This window comes from Arachis ipaensis, chromosome B1 (assembly GCF_059453495.1).
Source record: "Arachis ipaensis isolate K30076 ecotype BB chromosome B1, ASM5945349v1, whole genome shotgun sequence".
In the NCBI taxonomy this organism is placed as follows: Eukaryota; Viridiplantae; Streptophyta; class Magnoliopsida; order Fabales; family Fabaceae; genus Arachis; species Arachis ipaensis.
In genome coordinates this window covers 77,489,683-77,512,492 of record NC_142436.1, presented here as the reverse complement: position 1 = coordinate 77,512,492, position 22,810 = coordinate 77,489,683, and the positions used below count along the sequence as shown (strand labels likewise).

The window sequence follows — 22,810 nt, the reverse complement described above, 5'->3', positions numbered from 1 at the left end:
ATCAAATTCGTAGTTTGTTCTCTTCCTCGCGTGAACACAAAGGGACAAAGGCGCGAAACACACTTTTGCGCGCAAATCCTTGCCGCCGTTTTTCTCCGCTTGTCAGTACCAGCTGCATCGCGCTTCTTGTTAGCGGTGAGTCCATTGCCGATCAGCTTCTTCGTTTAGATTATTAATATATGTATGTACAAAGGAAAAGTATGAGGAGCCAATAGAATATTTGTACAATATGTACAATAGAAGTTTATGGAGTATTAGAGATATAACTATTAGTGTTATATTTTTCCATCAACTGAAACTTTTGGGATGAGTAGTATCATAACATGGTATTAGAGCTCTAGATCCGAAAAGTCAAGAGTTTGATCTTTGGTGAACTCCAAAATCGGTTTAAGCTTTTGAAAAGATATTTATTATCCCTAGTACTCAGATGGTTATTCTAAATAGTATGGGGATGTTCATTTTCTCTTCCTTAATAAGATTTTAGCTTGTTCTTCGTTTGTTATCTCTTTCTATCATATGATTTCTTTTTTTCATTTTAATTTTTTTTAACTTAACTAGTATCTAAATTAACTATTAATAATCATTCGATAAACTCAATTTAATACCCAATTTAAAGAGATGAAGATTGTTCTGTATATAAGCCTGAGAGTTAATAAGATGTATAGAGATAATCGACTTATTATCAATACAAAATTAAAAGATTAGAATGAATAAAGCCCAACTACCACCACCAAATTAACACTTTATTAGTAATTATCATATCATATATCATAGATTAGTATAACATTGCAACAATATAATAATACATACATAAAAACGATCCATGCATGCATCCAGCATGCATAAGCATAATTTAATTAATATTACATATATATATATATATATATAGAAAGAAGGGACCACAATACACATGCAATAATAGTAATGTAATAACAAAAGAGGAATAACACAAACATACACTACTAAAGATAGAGAAAGAAGCTATGTGTTTTGGTTGGTTACATTACAAGCCAAGGGAATTTGATGATGAGGAACTGAACACAAAGGTCTGAGAAATCGTTTTCAATAAATAAAAATGGGAATAATGTGATTATTAATAATTATATATTATATTATATTAGTTGTTGGTAGAACCTTTAGAAGAAGAAGAGGAATCGGAGATCATCTTCTGTATCATTTGGTTTGTCTCTTCCTCAGACATTCGGTCGTTTTTGCTCTTAGACTCACTATATGCCTCAAAAAATTCCTTGTTCTCTTTCTCCAACTCATTCCATACTGCATATATAAATATACCAAAATATTTTATAACAAAAAAAAATTAAAATTTATTTTATTTAATTTTTTTAATTATTATTAAAATTAATAAATATTAAATAAGATAAATTTAGACGGTATTCTTTTATTTTTCTAACATTATTGAAAATATGTGTGTTTAATTAATTAATTAATTTTTATTGTTCAATATATAAAAATTTATTATGAGACTATTATATATCTATTCAACTTATGCATACATGCATGATGCATGCTATATGTATAATTTTGAGTATGTGGAACATGTATATGAGTAGGGGATGGAATTGAATTCTACTAATTATATATATGAGACTATTTATATTATTATGCACCTTTAATTAACAACATGATGGGCTAAATTTAACACACAAGAAAGTTGATGATGATGATTAATAACAAATAAAGGCTTTAAACTAACTCACTAGTTATATATGTTTTTAATTAGTTAACATGCTTCTTAATTAGTTACAGTGCAATCCTTTTTAGACTTGAAGCATAAGAATAAATTAAGCACATGTTAATCTGAGCTTAAAAGATTAAATTCTTAAATGAAAGTCAAATTAAAGATGAATTATGCATCCTAAAAATATGAGTAGTCTTGTGTTCGGCTTGATAATTTTTTAAGATGGACATGAACAAAAAGCTTTTGATTAATATATATATTATCAAAAGTTTAATTTAATTTCAGATTCAACATAGTTTATAAGCCGAATCAAACTAGTTATACAAATTGTCATCATGAGTAGTCATAGATATATAAAATAACTAGGTGTGAAATTCAACCTTTAATTTAATTTATGTTAATGATCATTCAACTATTAATTATCTCTTCATCAACTTTGCAAGCTAAGCCATGGATTTGTATCTTACATTTATTGTGTATATATGCTCTTTACTTCTATATACATGTGGTTTAATTAATTTGTTATGTTTAATAACTAACAACACATATAATATAAGAACAAAAAATAGGTATCAAAGCTAGTGATAAAGAACATATATATTTATCGATAATACTAGAGAAACAAAAAAATAGTCAAAAAATTTTAGATATTTTTGGCTAATTTATTTTAGTTACCAAACATTTCTGTATATTTATATACCTGTGGAAGTTATGACAGGCTTAATGTTTGCATGCTTAGAGAGAGCTTCCATGCATTCCTCCTTTGTCATGTGAAAGATCAAACACTTCTCAATCAAGTGCTGCACCTAATTTCATTTTCACACCAAAAAAAAAAAAAACTAATTAAAATGGTAACATAGATATGAAATTTTCTTTTATAATTAATATATAAGAAAAAAATTGTAAAAAAAAAAACTATAACATATTAAAATTTACAACAAAGAGAATTCTTAAACTAACTAAAACCAACAACATAGCCATGATATATAAATATATGATGATCAACACTATACCAAAATTAATATACATGTAAATATGATTAAACTAACCATATGAATGTATGATGCAGAAGAAGAAGAAGAAGAATCTCCCATGATATGATCCAATAATAGTTGCTAAATAGTAGTGAAGGAAATAGTGAATGATCAAAGAGATGATGATGATATGCAATGCAAGTAGTTTATTGTATTGTTGAGATCTTATGCTTAATAATTATGAAAGAAAATGAAAGAAGAGGTAGAACATTATATAAAGGGAAAAATGAAAGGTGGGACAAAGTGTCCCACGTGAAAGATAAATGATAATTGGTTGAGAGGGGATTAGAGGAGATTGTAAATGACCAATTCTTTGTATGTCTTGTGCATGGACCCACCCCTCCACGTGATTTGTGGGACATCCCCACACATATTTTCCCTAAAAAGACAAACATTGAAACAACATTAGGGATTTCTGGTTAACACATCATCATGAGCTTAATGCATGGGTGATGGATCCATGTAGAAACAACTAAGTTTTCATCATTCTACAAAACCTATGGTTTTATTTGCCACCATCCAATTTTTGCCCATGCTTTTATTTCCCATTGTGTTCAGGCATAGGTCAATATCATCACATTTGGTTCATTAGCTCTGAAATTATATTCGAGTTTGATTTTGATACAATAATGACAGTGTAAAACGTTTTAGAAAAAAATCTTAAACAGTCTCTGATAATTACTTCGAAAAGAAAACGAGGCCTTAACAAAAAAAAGATATCCAACCCGACTCTTGAGATTTATTTTTATGGGACTGATTAACTTTTGTGGCAGTGTGGTTTTTTTGTTTTTTTTTTTAACACAAGAGCTAATCAGTCCCATAAAAGCCATAAAAGTAAAGTTCAGAAGCTGGGTTGGGTTTTTTTTCTTAAGAGCTTAATAGTCCTTTCGAGGTAATTATCAAGGGTTGGGTATTTACTTATCATTTTACAAAATCGTGTAATTATATCTGTTTTTTCGATAACCATTTATGTGGTCAATGTAAAAAGTAGTTATGTTTACTGAAGTGACATTATATAATTGGATGCACGTATAAAACTACCTTACACTGATAGTGTATCAACATTAAATTTACTATATTTATGAAAAAATTTTATTTGGAGTTAACTAATGTAAATATATAGTTTATAATAAGCTTTAATTAGTTTAAATTTTTTATCATTTCTAACAATATTTATAGCTTTTCAAGAAAAACAACAGTTTGAATAGGGTAGTATGAAAAATCATACATAAATTTATTGTCACAATTAAAATTCTGAGCAACTTTGAGTGTCTTGTTGATAATCGAAAAATATGATTTTTCATTTTCAGGTAAAATAGAGTTTAATATAGCCCGTTCATTTTAGATTCTCTTAATATTATATAAATAATACAACAGCAAATATCTTGAAATATTATATATTAAAATGAAGAATAATAAATAAATCATAAATATTCCCATACCTATGTGTTAGCTATAATTTATATACAAAATTAAATATATCAATAAATGCACAATTTGAAATACAAAAATGCTATATCAGCTACTCCTAGACTATCATTATTTTAAATCTCAGTTAAGTAAGTAGATTAAAAATACAACAATGTTATAAGTTATAATTAGACAACTAACATCTCTCTTAGATGAGTATGAGTCCTATACATTTTCAATAGGTCTCAAGTAAATTACAAGACTGCCTCCAAAGATTTTGACACTAACAAATATTTTTGAAAGATCAAAATGAAAAATATCTAAAAAAATTTAAAATGTAATAAAAAATTAAATATTAAATTTATATTCTAAAAAAGAGACTTAGAAATGAGTTTTGATACAATATTTTATAAATGTGATTAAAAAAAGTAGAATATTTTCATCTTTAAAATTTAATAATTTTATAATCTCATGGCAAATGGATATCTTTTGTGATTTTTTTTTTTTGTGCAATAGTAGAAAAAGTTTTAAGAAAAATGAAAAAGAGATCTAGAAATTAAATTTTGTTTCATTTTTTTGTATTCATTTTTTAAATAATTATCTAAATATTTTTATAAAATTTGAATTAAATACATAAGTCGTTTGCTACTTATAGACAGAGATAGTATAGTTAGTACCTAAAGTCAGGTACAGATATGATCAGTTAGCTGTTTGAAGTGGGAGCTTCTAACAGGTTCAGATGGTAAGATTATTGTGCTTAGTTAACTAACAAGTAGTTAGACTTAAAAGGTGAGTTATACATAAGTTAATTAGAATTCAACACTGGTTTTGCAAGATTTTTCACTGGTTTTCTCCATCACTCGCCACCTTTCCCTGCTTTTCCTCAGAAAAGAGTTTTGTCAATAGTTGCAAATTTAGAAGCAACGATGGCAAACTTTTTGGCTAGGGAAGTGAATAATTGAGTATACCACACAAACATAAATGATGTTATTAGTTTGATGAGTAGCATAAGAGTCAAAAGACCAGAAATCCAAAATCAAATAAAATTGGTGTTTCAAATAAAAGCTTATTGAGGGAACAACTCAAAACAGTGAAGTATTGCTTTGAGTTTATTGAAATTTGAATCAGTGACACCTATGAAACACTGTTATTGGATTGGTCACAGTGACTAGAACAATAGTTTTAAGACATTTTTGGTTGAGCCAAAAATAAATTGATGATAGAATTTAAAAAAGTGAAGTTTTGAAACTGAATTAGGGGGCTTGGGCTTGGGAGGCCCGCACAAGTGGGTCCTGCAAAGTAAGCAGCGTCCACACCTGGCCAGCCTATAACCCCTCCATAAATTCTTGCGCCTTTTTGGTTCAGCGCTGCAAGCGGCTCCCACCACTTGCTTTGTTTTCCTTACTCATTAGTTTAAGGCACCTTTTACCGTTGCTCCTTCTCTTCAATTTATACACCTCTTCCTTTGCTTCAAAAGCTTTATCCGTCGATGTAGGACAAAATAAACAAAGTGATACCACACTATAACATAGATAATTGTATGTTCAAACTCACTCCATCTTTGCATAAATCATGTGTTTTTCAGAGATTGAAGGACTTTTATTCATTTTATGCTGTTTGTGGGTGTTTAAATCCCAGAGATTCTACGTTGCAGCTTAATTTGTTTAGCTCATATATGCTTGCTTATAACTTACAACTTACAAACAAGTACTACTAGTTGTCTAGTTTAGTAATAATTGTTTGTTGTGGCTCTTGTCGGGTCCTATTATGGGCTTAACAAGGACTGGACTAGGCCCAAATACGGCCCAATTGGAGGTGATTTTATCGTTCTCGTCTTCTCTAAAGTATAAATTGCTTTTTGAAGGAAGACCGAAGATTGCAGAAACTGCGCGATCTCAAAGGAAGAAAGAGAACTAGGGTTTCCTCATCCGCAATCAGAAGAAGACAAAGGCGACAATGATTTACGACGTTAACTCTCCTCTCTTCCGTTCCTTCCTTAGCCAGAAGGGAGGCTCCTCCGATAAGAGGTTTTTATTCTCTCTCTCTCTCTCAATGATTCGTTCGACGTTTTTTGCTAAATTGTGTAATTAGGGACTTAGGGTTCATGATATGTTCTGTAGAACAGAATATGTACTATGATTTTGAGCATACCTTTTTTTTTTATTGTGAAATTTCAATCCTTTAGTGCGTTTATATTGAGAAATTTTTGTGTGCTTGTTTGGAGAGTGTTGTTTATGCTAAATGGAAAGTTTTGAATAAAACATATGCTGTTTTTATTCTTGTGAATTATGCAATGCTATTATTGTGTAATTTTATCAGCAGATTAACTCGTACTTTGTTGATTTTTCATTTCTGTGTATTGAAAATTCTTCTTTATATGTGCATGAAAAAAAAAAAGAGAAGTAGGATTAAAGAATACACACATTTCCAGCTCAAGCTTTGTGGCACTTAACCTCAGCTTGGTGCTTATGGTGTTTGAATTATGCAGCAGTTGCTTTGAATATTCTTAAAGTGATATATTCTGTTAAAAAGCACTTTATTTAGTGATGTTGGAAATATTTTATTAGAGTGATAATATATATCACGAAAAACAAGCCTTATTTCATCAAGTGTTGTTGGTCATTGGTATAGGTTCTTGTTACTCTGGTTAAATGCTGAAAAATTTAATCCACTGTATATATGAACTTTTGTTTTGCTCATTTTTCTTAATGACTTTTGATGTTGTGTTTAGACTAATAATAAGGAACTCTTCTTGTATTTCAGGAAAACAGAGGAGCAGAAGCCAAAAGAGCAAAGACCGAAAGCCAGTGAGAACAAACCTGTTATGACAGAGTGACAGAAGCTTGGTTATAAGAATGAATTAGGGACATAGGTTGTTGTATTGGTCCTATGCGTATCTGTTATGTGTCGCCAGTCACTCTGGTAATTGTAATAGTGATTAGGGTTGATAATCAAGACCTTGTGAGTTGTGATGGAAACAATTTAATGAACTGAGAAGTTAGTTTTGTTTGAAATGCATTTCCTTTGCAACTCGAGACAATGTTTGAATATAAACAATCCAAAACGCATAACAAAAAGTGATAGTTTCACAAAAAATTATTGCTTGAAAGTTTATTCAGTACATTTTACAACAATCATACAATTCAAAATAATGGCAAATACATTTTTTTTACACTAAACCTAGAAAGAAAACTTCACTGTTGTTTTGGTAACAACGGTTCCAGATGGGAAGCTTTGTCATTATTGGAGGGTGGAGGTCTGCCATTACCAGACTCCAAGTCGGTAATTGACAAGTTTTCTCCTCTCTGTTTTAGTAATCGCTCAAACAAGCTTGGTTTGTCTTCTGAAAAAGTGGGTGCTCTTGATGAACCGTTGGATACTCCTTTAAGGTTTTGAACACGCTGCAAGCAAACTTGAACAGCATCATGTACCCTCACAAAGTACCACTCTTTGCCGATCAGATCCACCACCCCAGACCTAGACAAGGTAAGAAGAACCTCTGGGCTTGGATTTGATATTGCAATCTGCAAGTAACAACCCAATTTTGTTGGTGGTAATGATACTTGGGAAGAATTTTGAACATTCGAATTGAAGTGTAAATGAAATTTCGTTGTACCTGGATGCCCCGTAATTTGTATTCCTGATACAAGTCTTTCAGAGCCTGAACAGCACTAGAGTCTATATAGGTCACAGCTGCAATCATCACAAGTCCATATGAAAATTTTTTTGGTGTTTCTTAACTAGGAAAGTACTTTCAATGATCATTAATCAGAACATCAAAGACAGAATACAAAACTGAAAAAGGGAAAATTATAGTGTCAAGGAGACAAATCAGAGCATGTCCAGAATTTAATTTGTTCATAATCATGCCCAGAAATGTGGAATTGAGGTTACGGCGTATGCAGTATGCTAATTTGTGAAAAAAGGCAAGACTTACGTGCCATCTCTAGAATCACAAAGTAAATTCTTTCAACCTCGGGGCAGCGGCTTGTAGAATTAACAAAATCGATTTCATATTCCCGCAACCTGATGGAAAACACTAATTGAATTAAAGCACTCGATTAGAAAGAAACTCTAACTACAAATGGTTTCTTACCTGTCCTTTATATAACTTGTGTTTGCAAAATAAATAGGAGCATCAATACGAACTATTACAATTCCGTTGTATGTATATGCTTCAGGATACTGTTTAACATTTCTATAAACAGTTGTCCCTGGCAAACGACCCAAAACAGCTGCAGCTCACAGCAAAATAATAATGTCAACAATACTAAAGTGTTTTTCACAAGATAACACAAGAATAATCTAAAGAGTCTAAAGACTATTACTAGACCAATCAACTTACCAATATGTGGATTTGCTGACTCATGAATGACAAAGGCAAGTGAGACACCAACCTACAATTTCAAAACCTTATCACTAGTCAGAAAAAATGATTAGCTTAGAATATAGAGAATGCAACTAATTTTGCAAGACTACTAAAAATAAACATCCTAAGAAATCAAGATGACAATGTTCAGGCTTTAGGGTGTCAATTTATTATGTGAGCGAACACGTATCCGATCAAATACAAATACAAAGAAATCATCTTACATAGTTCCATTGGAATGAGATCAACACCCTAAGAAATGGCTTATCCATCATCTCCGAGTGAAACAAGAAGGGTTCTATCCAATAAAAAGTCTATTCCATAAAGAATATGCCTGACCATATAAAGACTACTCCATAATGAATATGCATTTTTAGTTCACCTTGTACTCACCCCAACAAGTACACCAACTTCAATACCAAAGAACAACGTTGTAATGCTAGTAATGGTCCAAAGAAGAAAATCCTTTTTATCTACACGCCATAAAAAGATGGCCTCATCATAATCTACCTGAAAGAATCATAAAGTAAATACTGAGATGTGGAAAAAGCGATAGCCTACAAAACATTCACAATTGAGTTTAGATGAGCATGACAATAAATGATTTAGCTGCTACAAAAGATAATCTCTCGAATCAACAAATTTTGAAAATTAGATGAGATAGAAAAGAAGACATTTAACGTATAAAAATTACTAATGAGCTGATTTTTCATCGTATCCAAGCTAAAATAAAATGATCAAACAATATCTCATAGCAGTGAGAACAAAGATAGAAGTAAACTCTAATTACGTTTTCCGATTTTCCACTACATAAAAGTACTAACATTACTTCTTCCTTCGTTTTTTTCCTCCAGAACTAAGTAAATATATCACTTCTAACTATCCACAGAAATTGAACATGAAATAAATTCATTAGTAGAAAGGGGGAATTCTTACCAGACCTATCACAGCAGAGACAACAATAGCAGCAAGACCACACTGGATTTTTGGGACAATAAAATTCATAGTAAGCACTAACTCAGTACTGAAAATGCATATTGAGAAAGAAGTTTAAATTCAATAGAAAGGAAAGATAAAGTTAAATAATTTCTCAAATTTTAATGCTATTTACTAGTGAACATTGTTCTAAGTTTTATGATTGAATTCCAGCATGTCGCTGTAGTAGAATCTCCATTTGAACTTATTTAGTCTGAAACAGACAACTGCAAGAAAAACCTTTTCAACCACAGCATATGGTCTATAAAAGACATGAAAACAAACCTGAGGTATGTACTCAAACAATGGAGTAAAGAACAAAAGTGCACAGGTCACTATAATTCCAGAAACAATCCCAGATACTCCAGATTTGGCACCGCTTTCATTGTTAACAGCTGACCTTGAAAATGAACCTGTATTACTCATTCAGAATAAATGAAAATTATTTCAATATATTTTTTGAGCTAGTTAGGTCATAATTCCGAAATCAATTGATGCTTTGGTATGGCAGAAAGCTAAATATTTTCAGAGTCACACAGAAGTCTCACCTGTAGTAGGGTATGCTGAAAAGAATGAGCCAAGAACATTCGAAACACCAAGCCCAACCAACTATCCAGGAAACCAGAAACAAATTAAATACAATCTGGATTATTGCATAAACATGAAATAAAAGAAAAAACCAAAAGTATCCAATCCAATAATTGCTATGAGTTTTACTAGCAATATCCATCCCGTATCTCAGGACGGATAACTAGACTGGAGATACTTCTATACAACTGCAACAAACAGGCATTGTAAATGCTTTGGAAAGAGATATACCTCTTGATTTGAGTCCAACTCGTACCCATTTTTAGCTGCTAATGCCTTGGCAATACCCACAGATTCCTGTTTGGAAATTTATGTGATTCTAGAACAAACTGCCAAGCTACTATTTTAATTAAGCTCAAATAGAAAAACCCAATGAAAGAAAAAAGGAGACCTTACCAATATCGCCACACCAGTTATAAGAGCAGCAGTTGGAATTAAAGATTCTGCATACCCGAAAGCTTTAGGAACAGAAAATGTCGGAAGGCCCTGAGGTATATCTCCCACCTAGTCAAAAGTCAGTACAATATTAATCAGTTTGTTACATTGGATTTGATCAGCTTCATGTATCAATAGCTCTCAATTATTATTTCAAAGAGAATAACCCAAAGTCCAAAACTCTGAATACTACAGTCACGTATAATACAAAAATCAATTATCTGTACAAATAACAAAGCACATTTTTCTCATTTATGACAGTAATTTAGGGTAATAATCAGAGGACATGGAAGTATGCAATAAGTTTCTTGAGCATTGTAGAACCATGAGAGTCAAATGTTTGAGTATTAATATGACCAGTGCATTGCAAGGCCAATAGTTTGTCACATCTTTTTAGGTACTCACCAGAGAAATTGATGATGGATGAAATATTTTCGCGAAGATAGTTCCCAGAACTACTGCAGTGAGGGGACCTGCGGCTCTTAAAAATCTTAGCTGCTTCCTTGATTTTCCCTGAATGTATAATGTCAACACAATGAATAGGAAGCTGACACGAAAAGGTAAACGTTTTAGCAAATACCGGACATATACATACCAGGTGTTTCATGGTAAGTAGTATTGCAAGCATAATTGACCCCATCACAAAAGGCTGCCATTTAAACTACAAATGGGAAAACCTCCTCTGTTAATAAAGAAATGCAGAAGGAACAATTTTCCATGATAGTTATATGAACAACAACTTATTTACTTGAAAATTCACTAGAAAGTCATACATGCACTGATTCTAGTTCAAGTTAACCAAGCAACGCAAGGACGGTAATGCATACCTTATGTGCTCCAGCTATTATACTCTCAACCAGTGGTATGATTTTGCTACTATTGACTACATCGTATCCCAAGAAGTATTTTGCTTGAGATAAACCAATGATGATAGCTGAAGAAGTTGTAAACCCAGATATCACTGAATGGCTAATGAAACGAATCAACCACCCCAGCCTGAAACAACCAAAAGACAAGTATCTTAAAATCCTTTTCATAAGAAAAAACTTGGTTGATGCTCAATTGTTTGTTTGAAGTATAACAGGTGCCATAAGAGTCCCATCCCTCCTCTTGGTTACGGTACTCATATTTCAATTAATCCGTTAGAATCATCATGTCAATTTATACAAGCACGTTTATCGTCCTTAACCTTAATTGTAATAAAGCCATATTCCAAATGAATCCAAAGACATCATTACATCGTGTCCATACATTAGGACAATATCACAAGCCTAACACAACCCTATATCGATTCAAAGGCATTGTATCAAAATAATTATTTGATCAATTTAACACGCATGGTGAAAATAAAGTACAACTATATATTTGGTTAAATTATCAGATATTCAGATACCAGTACATAAAGGGAGAAACAACGTTTAAGGAAATGCCCATGCATGTATCCATAGCCTTGGTAAAATACTAAACCTATATTCAGAAAATGAGAATGACAAAAATACCTCAAGATTCCCATTATGCACTCCATTATCCCAACCATAAGAGCCAATAGTATTGCCAGTTCTGTGTATAATTCACTGGATGGGTCAGCTATGCTACTTAGCACATTGGAGCATAAGAGAGAAACCAATGCGACTGGACCAACTGCAAGCTGGCGAGAAGAACCAAATAGCCCATACACTAATAGGGGAACAAATCCAGAGTCTTCCTTGCAAAGATAACATCAATAACAAAATATTACATAGAACTTCAGGATATAAGCAACAAAAATATATGACACACAAATAATGCAAGCTACAAAAGTAATGAAAGCAAAAGTATAGCATGTTTTAAGATTAGCATGGTATGAACAACACTTGATTCGTAAGAATCAAACTCTGGGAGATGCTTGGAAGACACGGTATATATTTATTTTGTGCATAGATGATTTGATAAAAGAAAAAAAAGAAAAGAAAACTATTTTTGAATCTAAATCAAACAATGTCAACAACTTGAGAGTTCTATTGGTTTTGTCTAAGTTGGAAAAACTCGTTCATAATTTTGTATCAATTTGCTCATCTTTTTTTCTTTCTCATCTACTATTTTAGTTCTTCCAGTAAAGAAAACATTGCCATTGGCCTCTATCACCTTTTCCCACATACAATCACTCAAAAACAGAGAGAGAGAGAGAGATGAGTAAAATTTAGAAATTCATGAAGCTATGCTTAACTACGTTACATGCATAATCGAAAAACTTCATTAACCGTTCAACATCATAGCAGAGATGAGCAATCTTACAAAGTCCATATATCGGTTGCAGTCCTGCTAATTTTGCATAAGACATCGACTGCATGAACGAACGAACGAGCAATAAGCAGCTTAGTTAAAAACAGCTTATAATGAAATCACAGATTAAGAAAGAAACTATTATCTATTAACAATTAATCATTTACCAAACACGAACTTAACTTAGCAATTCAAATAAGAACTCATTCAAATTTTCCTCCGTTTTTTCTCGGCAACGAAAAAAGCATGAGTTACCTGAGGAACGAGCATGACGCCGACGGTGATGCCGGCCATGAGATCGGTCTGGAAGTACTCGCGCCATTTGTAAGTGCGAATCCATCGCATGCAAGGTAGGAAGAACTCGATCCACTCGATCCACGTCATTCGCCGGAGCTTCATCGCCCACCGAGAGAACGGAAACGGCGACGGCGACGAGGAAGACGAAGAAGAAGACGTCCTCGTAATGTTCGGGTGCTGAAGGGGGATGATCCTGACCGGACGGGATGTGGCTGTTCCGGCGGCGGCGGAGGTAGTGTTGGTCGCCGGCGACGTCATGGAGGCGGAAGAGAGGTCGGCGAAGCTGGGGGATGCGTAGGTTATCTCCATGCGCAGCGCCGGCGCATTTCGGTGATGGTATTTCAGAGCATGCGCGTGCGTGGCGCGTGTGGCGCGTGGGAATGAGTTTCGAAGTTGAAAGTTTGAAAGTATAACTAACTAGTGGTTGTGGCGCATAGGCATAGGTAGTGATGGAGAATTAAAAGGGAAAAGAAAAACTGAATGAGACACAAATCAGAAGAACTCAAGGGTAAGATGGGACACAAAAATCTTTTATATAATAATAATAATAATAATAATAATAATAATAATAATAGCCAACGAGTAATAGCTCAAATGACATAAACTCTCCGTACTCATTTAAGAGGTTGTGGGTTCAAGTCTTCATATCTTTGGTAATAATAATAATAATAATAATGATAATAATGACGAATAAGGAAAGTTGATTGAGAAATAATCTAACTGATGTCATGTGAAAAGCTTTTAGTCAATTTCTCCTGTAGAAATTTTAACAGTTAAACAAATGTGGATTTTACTCAGTTTTGTAAATTATATTACTATTTCTTAGATATTTGTATAGATCTCATATTTAGTGTTCTAAATATGCAATTTAGTTTGGTCAAATTAGTCAATTGATTTGTTTGATTAAATAAGTATTAATTTTTAGTCTATTAAACTAAAAAATATATGAATAATCATGTATTATTGAATTTAAGTGCTAGTGTGTCACATTAAAAAAAATTCAGTTGATATGTATTATATATATAGTTTAATTTTAATGTATTAATAATGTAAAATGTTTTAATAGTCATATAATCACATTTATTTTTTTATGATTATTATTCACGATATCAAAGTGAAAGGAAGTTATTTTTGTTAATACAGTATTAAATAATTAAATACACGTGTAAAATTATTTTATCAAAATTAAATTTTATATATATATTCAAATCTTCAAAATGATTGAAATTTTAGTGATTAATTGTGAGTTATATATTATTTAGGACTAATATATATATGAGTTTAAATTATAAATATTTTTGAAAATATTGATCGGTATGATTTAGTATTCTTCCTATGAATAATTGGAGGGAAAGAAAGAAGAAACGTGGGAATTGGGAAACCAAATCTTCACTTGTTTATTATTTGATGGTTTATTAGTCAAATATGGCTTAAGCTCCACTTTATGAATCGAATAGTGAGGTGGAAAAAAAATGAATCTTCCCCTCATAAAAGGACAAAATATCATTTACTCTATGATGAAATTAATAATTTCTTATAGGATTTCATTATTAGTTATTCATCGTTTGATATGCCATATGATCTATTGGGAAATTCGAAATGGTGGCCAATAATGTATGTGCCCGTATTGGTGGGTTGAATTAATTCTATAGAAAGCCAATCATATTTTCACAAAAGCAAATAAATAATGAACAATGAAGACATTTGTCATAATATTATTAGCTGTAAATTTTATATTATTTATAATAAGTAGCTCAACTTTGAATGATTGACGTGAACCTAGACGTCTTTTCATGAAGATCTAAAAATATTATGGGATACGCTGCAACTACAAGCAAGATTCTTTTTTAAAGAAAAAAATTTAAAATAGTTTTTCATAATTATCTCGAAAGACAACGAGATCTTTAATAAAAAAAAAAAACTCAACTCATTTTTTAATAATTACTTCGAAAGGATAATGAAGTCTCTGTACTAAGAAAAAGTTAATATTATTTTTTTTTGTACAGGAGTTAATCAATTCCAAAAAAAAGATCAGAGACCGAATTAGATGTTTTTTTTTTTTAAAAGTCCCGTTGTCCTTTTGAGATAATTGTCAGGGTCAGATGGGTATTCACTATTTTTTAAATGATGGATTTGGCTTAATCAGCTTTCTTATAAAATTGTATACTACTCTTAATCTTTTAAATTTTAGGAATATACTACTCTTAATCAATATAGCTGTAAGGTTCTAATTTGTTAAGTAGTTCACCTTTTTTATGGTGAAAATTTATTGTCATTGACTACTTATGGGAATATTTAATTATCTAAAGAAACTTGCTTTTCATCACTTAATATATTTTAATTAATAATTAATTTAAAATCTACTAATAAAGCAGTAATAAGACTGTATCTAAACTCTTGATATTCATTTTCTTAGCAAAAATACTTAATACAATATGTTAATTAAGTAATTAAATTAGTCATTATATATTTCTATATATTTCTATATATTTATATATATTAATTTATATTTTTTTAATTAAATAATAATTATTAGAATAATCAAATTAATAATAAACAAATAATCAAACTTGTTTATAACAATATAATGACTTTTTTTTTGAAAAGCCAAATATAATTTTTATACACAAAGATTAATTTATAACTGAATTTTTGTATTCACACTGTACTATGATTGGATCAAATATATCTTAAAAACTTCATTTTGTATTTTGTACTTTGAGTAACTTAAAAATATGTTAGAATGATATACCATTGGTCATTACATGTTTGTTGAGAGAGTTAGTCACTAACTTAAATCAAACTAATTGGGGTTCATTAAAATTTAAATAGTATTTTCACAAAAAAAAAATTATAAAATAAAATGGAATAAAATTTGGTTACAAACTTACACAATGATGCACCTAACTTGTCAGGTAATAATCAGGTCATGAAAATAGGCAATTGGACCATCACTTGTATTTAATGTATGTTGCTATATAATGTGCTTATTATTGTATGAAGGATGTTGTCACAGTCAATGATATGAACAACTTTACTATAATTGCTTATGGAACATTAAAATCTATGTATCAATATTAGGGGTGTTCGCGGTGCGGTTTGGATCGGTTTTAAGTTAAAAATTCATTCAATCTGAATATTAATTTTACTTGCGGTGCGGTTTGGATTGGATGGTTTTCTTGAAAAAATCCGATCCGATCCAATTTTAAGCGGTTTGGATTAGATTGGATTTGCGATTTTGTAAATTAAAAAAATTAAATACACATAACAAGTCTCAACATCAAATTTTAAATAATCAACAATGACATAATAAGTCTCAATAATATTTCAAAAAGCTAATGATAACATAATAATAGAAATAAAATTATAGGTTAGTTAAAATAAATAAATAAATAAATAATATTTTAAACATAAAATATTTATTAAATAATAATAATACATGAATAATATAAAATGTTAACAAATTAAACATGTTATAAGTATAATTGTAACTATAATAATAAAATAATAATATTATTGCACATTGTGCGGTTTGGATTGGATTGGATCGGTTATGAAAAGTAGATCTGAAATCCAATCCGATCCAGCGGTTTAAAAAAAATAAAATCCAATCAAATCCAAATTAATACGGTTTTGATCGATTTTCGGTTTAGATTGGATTGAATGAACGGTTTAATTTAGATCGGTTTGAATTTGAACACCCTTAATCAATATTTTCATTTTCATGCATACACAATACGAGATTTGAACCATTTACACTTATTTAAATAGACGAGTGAGTTGACTACCCGTCTAATTACGAAACATACATGCATATGTAGATAGGATTATAGTATCTTAGGAGTGGTAAACGTATTTGAAATCAAACATTTTCAAAGATCATGGTTTAATCGTTATTAATCATTATTATATTAGACTATTAGATTATTATTTATCATGTCACTTGAAATTAAACGATGGAATATTATATCACTTGAATAAAATAAGTTTTAAATAAATTATTCTAAAGATGGTGATTGCTCTTTCTTTCTTTCATTGCTTGTCAAGGTTTATGAATCAGAATCACGCATGTTTTAGAATTTTATATTGAGGTGTTACGCAATAGATGTTATGAAATAGTCGCATACTAATTACAATTAACAAATAGGTTAACAAGTCTTTATTGAACACGCAACTTAAGATCTAACTTCTCAGTAGATGTTACCTTATCTAAGCAGTTTTCTATTTACATTATTAACCTCTTTAAGTTTTAAATACTCTCTCTGACTTAAGTGGTAGTATCATTTTCATGTTTTGAAATCAAACACAAAGGAATCGAATAAGACCAGGTAATTATATATATTATGAATTCTTAGTTCCGAAGACATGGACTCATGCACTATGTTTTTTTTTTTTTTTTTGGTGGTTCGATTGTTTATGTCAGGTTGCATATGGTTAGGGATAACACACCTAAATTGTCGTATAATCACAAAATTAGATGGTTCGTGCAAAGTTGAGATAAACTTTTAGTTTTAAATATAGTATATTAAGTGTGTCCCATTGTTTGTCTTAGTTTAATTTCGTATTATACTATACGTAAAAGAAAAACGTTTCTCTTTAACAACGATATTATTATTATTATTATTAAAAAATTAGATAATCATCAGTTTTCTCTTAAATAAATGTTATCCCCTAACATTCTCAGAAAACAAAAAACAGAAAATGATGCTTAGTGTAAAAGGACATTAAATTAAATAAATATCTTGTTTGTTGGATCTATTATGAATTTCATACGTCGAACGTGTCGCACATGGCATATTAATATTATATTTTATCTTCCTTGACTTCATCGGTTGATCCACAGACTCATTTGCACGTCACGAAATAAAACCAGCTCTTTTGACATTTATTTAAAGACCTTCCCTATATATATATGTGTGTGTGTGGGGCTAATTTTTTTGGTAATGAATTGGAGAGGTTTATAATACATAGTTATGGAGAGTTGGTATATTTTTTATGGATATAGAGATAATTATTTTTTTTTAAATTAGAAACTACAAATCGGAGACTCAGATTTGGGTAGGGATAGAAAACTGAGGGTCAGATTTTAGGTAGAATAGAAAACTGAATATTGGTTTTGTGTAGGAATAGAAATCTGAGGGTAAATTTTGAATAAAAAAACAAAAAAAAATTCAAAATCCTCAAATCAGAGGGTTCAATTTGCATGTTTCAAAAAATTTTTATTGTTAAAGCACAAATTTAAAGATCAGATTTGTAATTTTTTTTAAAAAAAATAAAAACCACAAATCTGACCTCAGATTTGTGGTGTCCATACAAAAAAAAAATGTTAACCATCCACATTATTAGAAAACACCAGTTGCACTCCAACACAAAAAATAAATAGCTAGTGTGTGTGTGTGTGTGAAAGAGTTACAGAAATGTTCAAATCTAAGATGATAGTTATGCATAACCTTTGCTGGTATGTTATCTAAATATTCGAATCACTTGATATTACACGTGAAATTCATCTTTAATTTGGCAACTTACCAGATTGATCTTTGATGTTAAAGCCCTCACATGTATTGTTTTTCAACAAAATTACCAGACATAGAAATCACGGAAAATTGGAAGGCAAAAACATGAACTAGAAAAAAACACATCCTATAGTTTAATCATGAAACTGGTCCAAGGAAAACATTAGATTTGCACATTTTAACCAGCACCCTATATTGAGATACAATACATGGGTGATACTGTACCTGAATAGAGGTAGAAGCAAGGAATCTATTTCTGCTACTATAGTACTCTGGGATGTTCAAGGATCTCTGCATGATTTTCCTATCATGACATACACTTGGGGCATATATTACCAAGTTGAGATTTAAGAACTTATGATGCATGACAGGGTTATGTGGAAGATTAGCAACTTTAGAGTGGAATCCAAGTGAAATGGTTCACATTTACAATTGATGGCAAGGCATTGCATTTCCTAATTGCTGCTATCAATGGGATTGGGCATGCTCAGGTTTGTGACTGTACTCATAATCAAGATGAACAAAGGCACGTTCAATCTCAGGCAAAAGCTCAAGCTTTTCTTGCAGTGATTCCCCAATGTCATGAGCCTCTTGCAAGGGCATATCAGAAGGCAGGACAATATCAACCTCAACAAAGTAGTGAGACCCAAAAGTGTAAGCACGCACAGTGTCAATGTGCCGCACGGCCTTGTGGTGGTTCCAGCAGAGGTATGTTAGTTTCTGAAGATACTCTGGTGCAGCTGATCTTCCAACCAGGGAATTCACGTTTTCCAGCACTGTCAACGACCATGTGCGGATAGTGTACAAAGCCAGCTGTAGTAGAAGAGTCAGCCATAACCATAAGTAAGGCAATTGAAAGTTATATGTTACAAGCTATTATATAGGCTGGCAAGTAAACATAAATAGTGATAATATGACATCGCTTCCATCACAATATGGTACTGCTCAAAAGGACTAATGCTTGTTCTTTAAATCTTAGAAGTCTAGAGTATGATATAAAAGGTATGCTGTATGCATCAAACCATCATAACATGCAATAATTCATGGAAGAGAGACTACAGAAATTACGAGGCTAATTTGACAGTTGCAATCGTCTAACCAGGTCCCATTTGCACAGGATATTGATTTCCATAAAAAGGAATAAATTGTAAAAATACAGGAGGACAGCAGAAGCTAATGCAGAGATGGTCACTGTTGTCAATGAATGTGAGGAATAAAAAATATCATTTTTGTATATTTTGGTTCATTAGCTTTTACTCCTAGGTATGAATCAGAACTTAACATAAATTCATGGAGAGTTTGGCAGAAGACTTGTGTGTCCTTTTCTATGGCTAACAAAATAACACAGTTCAAACCATTAAACAAAGGGGGAATATTCACTTACAATGATAGCACCAACAGGATCCATCCAATCATCTACATAATTTGCCAAAAGTGCAGCAATGAGACCAATGACATTCGTGATCACATCAAAAAAGTGATCTTGGGCATAGGCTTTGACAATCTCATTAGTAAAGGAGCGGCAATAGATCATTAGGAGGAATTTGACCAACGTCACTGAAAGCATAATACCAACAATCCACTGCTCTTGTTCTCTGGTCAAGCTGAATGCATTTTCCTGGAGTTGTTATTATGCAATGGATTAGATTAGAGAAACACGATATATTGTTATCCGTTTGTACGTCAACTTCATAACCAATAATCAACTTACATCTGATATTAGTGTCCGCATTGACTCCAAAATAATTTGCAATCCTAGTGTTGCCATAACAGAGGCAAAAACAAGAATCCCCTGCAACCAGATTTGAATTCAATATTTAGTGGCAAGATGAAAACATAATTATCCGTTAGAGAATTATCGATGAAATTTTCTTTTATGCTTTATCCATGGAACATATGTACGCGTTACGCAATTACACAACAGAACCAAACTATAACATAGTAATCTTTCTCAATATCTGATTTAATTATAAAGTAAATCCCAAGAGCCAAGAAGATAGGGAAACAGAAAAATACCAACTCTTTGTATGACAGGCAAGAACATAAGTTGATATTCAGACATTCTCAAAAAGAATATAAATTAGGAGAACTAACCAAAGGTTGCATTCGCTTTTTTCCTATAGGGTACTGATACGGGTTCGGTGTTTGCATGGAAAATGCAGTAAACCAGAGTATGAATCCAGACAGGAGATCAAGAAGCGAGTCCAAAGTGGATGCAATGATGGCCAAGGAACCACTTCTGATTGATGCATAGACTTTAGCAATAAAGAGAACCATGTTTGCTACATTTGATAGTCTGATGGCAAACGTCTCGCTTCTTGCTAGCTTTTCCTGCTCCTCCTGTACACAAAATTGGATATTCAGCCAAAGGCACTGATGTATTTGGAACGTTAAAATATATTTCAATAGTGGCTTATTTATATAACCACTTTTTACTCTAGTCGATTATATGGACATCAATTTGTTTGGAAAACTCAGCTGGAAACATAGAAAGCAGAATGAAATATAGACCTTTGACATCCCAGGAATAAAACCACGTTCTGCCAAGGCATCCATTTCATTAAAGCCCTCTAGCACTTCAACCTGTTGCTGATAGTACTCAGCAATGTTATCTTCTTGCCCTGAGGAATGAATACTTTTAGAAATATCATTTCAAATTTCAGTAGGTAAGAGTAAGATACAGATACCATCATTCAAAATAAACTTGTTAGAAATATAATTAACCTCCTCTCAGAAAGAAATCCGCACATAAGAATTCATGGATGAAGAAAATTCAGTAGCACACTCAAAGCTCAAGTACAAATAAACTTAATTTAAAGGACCACAAAAATAATAAGAAAAAAGTCTCCATAAACCAGACAACACAGTAAGCAAGTCATATGAAAACAAGCGGACAGATTGTTAACTTGAAAAGCAAAGCCTTCCATAAATCTGCAGGAATCACAGAAGCAACAAAACTCCATTTAAAGACACAAGGCAAAGATCCAAAATCCAAATGCAAAACCTAATACACCAGTTTCATTTCATGAAACTTCTTCAAGTTAAAAACATGGAGCATGAAAGTGTACAATTCAATCACCAAAAGCTACTAACTTATTGTGCAAACGGAAAGAACCCCAAAACACCCAAATCTTCACAAGGACCTTCACTTTATACCCAGAGTCCCAGACCCTTAGGCCAAAACACAAAATTCCAATAAATACTATCAAACCAGGCCAAACAAACATAAATGCAACGACAAACTCTGAAATTTCACCTTGAACGAAATCCACCATCGGAAAGAGAAAAACTAACCCTAAATAGTATCAGTATACTCTTATAGCAAAAGAAAATACAAAAGAATATAAAACAGGGAGCTTAAATCCTTCTCGTACACACAGAAACAGCAAAAACTCTAGAAGCACAAGCTCGCAATTAACTACAACCATTCATAGAAAGCAAATTCCAGATTCCCACTCACAATAAATAAATTAACCTCACCATATCATAACAAAAAGCAGATTCCAAGAAAATATACTACAAAACCAATACCGAAAGAAATTCCAAAAAGGTTATAGCAAAATTTTTTATATTTGTCAGTAAATCCTCAAATTCACCCTCAAAATAGTAAAGTTCCGATCAAATTAGCATCTGACAAGTACCGATGTGAGGTACTAATTTGAATCACTTACAAATTAAGGTACTAATTAGAATCATTACTCAATTATCTTCATCTTATTTCTTCATTTGTTCCTTCTTTTTTTTTTTTTCCACATTTCGATTTTATCGTTTGTGCTGTACCTAGAACACCGTAGCAGTCATGGATTCCACGCGAGGGTTTCACTTGCTTGTCCGCGTGCGGCGACGACATCTGAAACCCTTCGAAGTTCAACCGCCATGAACGGTCGCCATTGTTCGAGTCCGGCGACAGCAGCGATCTCTGCTCGTCGCTTTGCACCTCCAACGTCTCCACCATTGTCTCCGTTCACCAGAAACCCCTAAAACGCCGTCGTTTATAACGTTCTCGCCGTCGTCGTTGTTGACTGAAAAAGTAGATCAAGATTTTGAAAGAAGAAGAATCAACGGTTGTGATTGCATTGATGCATTTTAGAGAACGTTGTGGTTGTGGTTGTGGTTGGTGTTGATGCTATGATATACTTTCTTCTTTCTTCTTTGCTTGTAATAAAGATGCAGACACAATTGAAATAGTTTCGAAACGTGAGACTGTGAGAGGGGAATTGAAAGGCAT

At 31.9% G+C, this 22,810-nt stretch overlaps 4 protein-coding genes and 1 non-coding gene across 7 annotated transcripts; 1 reads left to right on the top strand and 4 right to left on the bottom strand.

Annotated features, from left to right (window-relative positions):
- Nucleotides 1-800: 800 nt before the first annotated feature.
- LOC148577121 (uncharacterized) lies at nucleotides 801-2,896 on the bottom strand. Its single transcript, XM_088503307.1, has 3 exons — nucleotides 2,749-2,896; nucleotides 2,400-2,505; nucleotides 801-1,275 (listed from the first exon to the last, which is right to left on the bottom strand). Exons 1-3 carry the CDS (start codon nucleotides 2,791-2,793, stop codon nucleotides 1,118-1,120), a joined length of 309 nt encoding a protein of 102 aa, XP_088359433.1. The 5' UTR covers nucleotides 2,794-2,896; the 3' UTR covers nucleotides 801-1,117.
- A 2,517-nt stretch (nucleotides 2,897-5,413) lies between these two features.
- LOC148577120 (U12 minor spliceosomal RNA) lies at nucleotides 5,414-5,565 on the bottom strand. Its single transcript, XR_015903892.1, has one exon. It is a non-coding gene; the product is annotated as a U12 minor spliceosomal RNA (small nuclear RNA).
- A 423-nt stretch (nucleotides 5,566-5,988) lies between these two features.
- On the top strand, nucleotides 5,989-7,157 carry LOC107635633 (wound-induced basic protein). Its single transcript, XM_016339156.3, has 2 exons — nucleotides 5,989-6,170; nucleotides 6,907-7,157. The coding sequence occupies exons 1-2, from the start codon at nucleotides 6,100-6,102 to the stop codon at nucleotides 6,977-6,979; spliced, it is 144 nt and encodes a 47-aa protein (XP_016194642.1). The 5' UTR covers nucleotides 5,989-6,099; the 3' UTR covers nucleotides 6,980-7,157.
- Nucleotides 7,158-7,224: 67 nt separating this feature from the next.
- On the bottom strand, nucleotides 7,225-13,573 carry LOC107635632 (putative sulfate transporter 4.2). 2 transcript variants are annotated; one of them, XM_016339155.3, is made up of 17 exons: nucleotides 13,028-13,573; nucleotides 12,785-12,833; nucleotides 12,010-12,211; nucleotides 11,338-11,506; nucleotides 11,106-11,171; nucleotides 10,916-11,023; nucleotides 10,472-10,579; nucleotides 10,307-10,372; nucleotides 10,036-10,096; nucleotides 9,773-9,900; nucleotides 9,449-9,490; nucleotides 8,906-9,022; nucleotides 8,489-8,540; nucleotides 8,240-8,378; nucleotides 8,081-8,169; nucleotides 7,760-7,836; nucleotides 7,225-7,667 (listed from the first exon to the last, which is right to left on the bottom strand). In XM_016339155.3, the coding sequence occupies exons 1-17, from the start codon at nucleotides 13,376-13,378 to the stop codon at nucleotides 7,338-7,340; spliced, it is 2,154 nt and encodes a 717-aa protein (XP_016194641.1). In that variant the 5' UTR covers nucleotides 13,379-13,573; the 3' UTR covers nucleotides 7,225-7,337. The 2 variants fall into 2 exon arrangements, with proteins under 2 accessions (XP_016194641.1, XP_020977889.1); XM_021122230.2 differs by having other exon boundaries at nucleotides 12,010-12,215; nucleotides 13,028-13,500.
- A 5,120-nt stretch (nucleotides 13,574-18,693) lies between these two features.
- LOC148577119 (metal tolerance protein 11) lies at nucleotides 18,694-22,810 on the bottom strand. 2 transcript variants are annotated; one of them, XM_088501493.1, is made up of 6 exons: nucleotides 22,363-22,810; nucleotides 21,094-21,203; nucleotides 20,677-20,922; nucleotides 20,294-20,374; nucleotides 19,967-20,200; nucleotides 18,694-19,395 (listed from the first exon to the last, which is right to left on the bottom strand). In XM_088501493.1, exons 1-6 carry the CDS (start codon nucleotides 22,535-22,537, stop codon nucleotides 19,051-19,053), a joined length of 1,191 nt encoding a protein of 396 aa, XP_088357619.1. In that variant the 5' UTR covers nucleotides 22,538-22,810; the 3' UTR covers nucleotides 18,694-19,050. The 2 variants fall into 2 exon arrangements, with proteins under 2 accessions (XP_088357619.1, XP_088357620.1); XM_088501494.1 differs by lacking the exon at nucleotides 22,363-22,810 and adding an exon at nucleotides 21,839-22,021.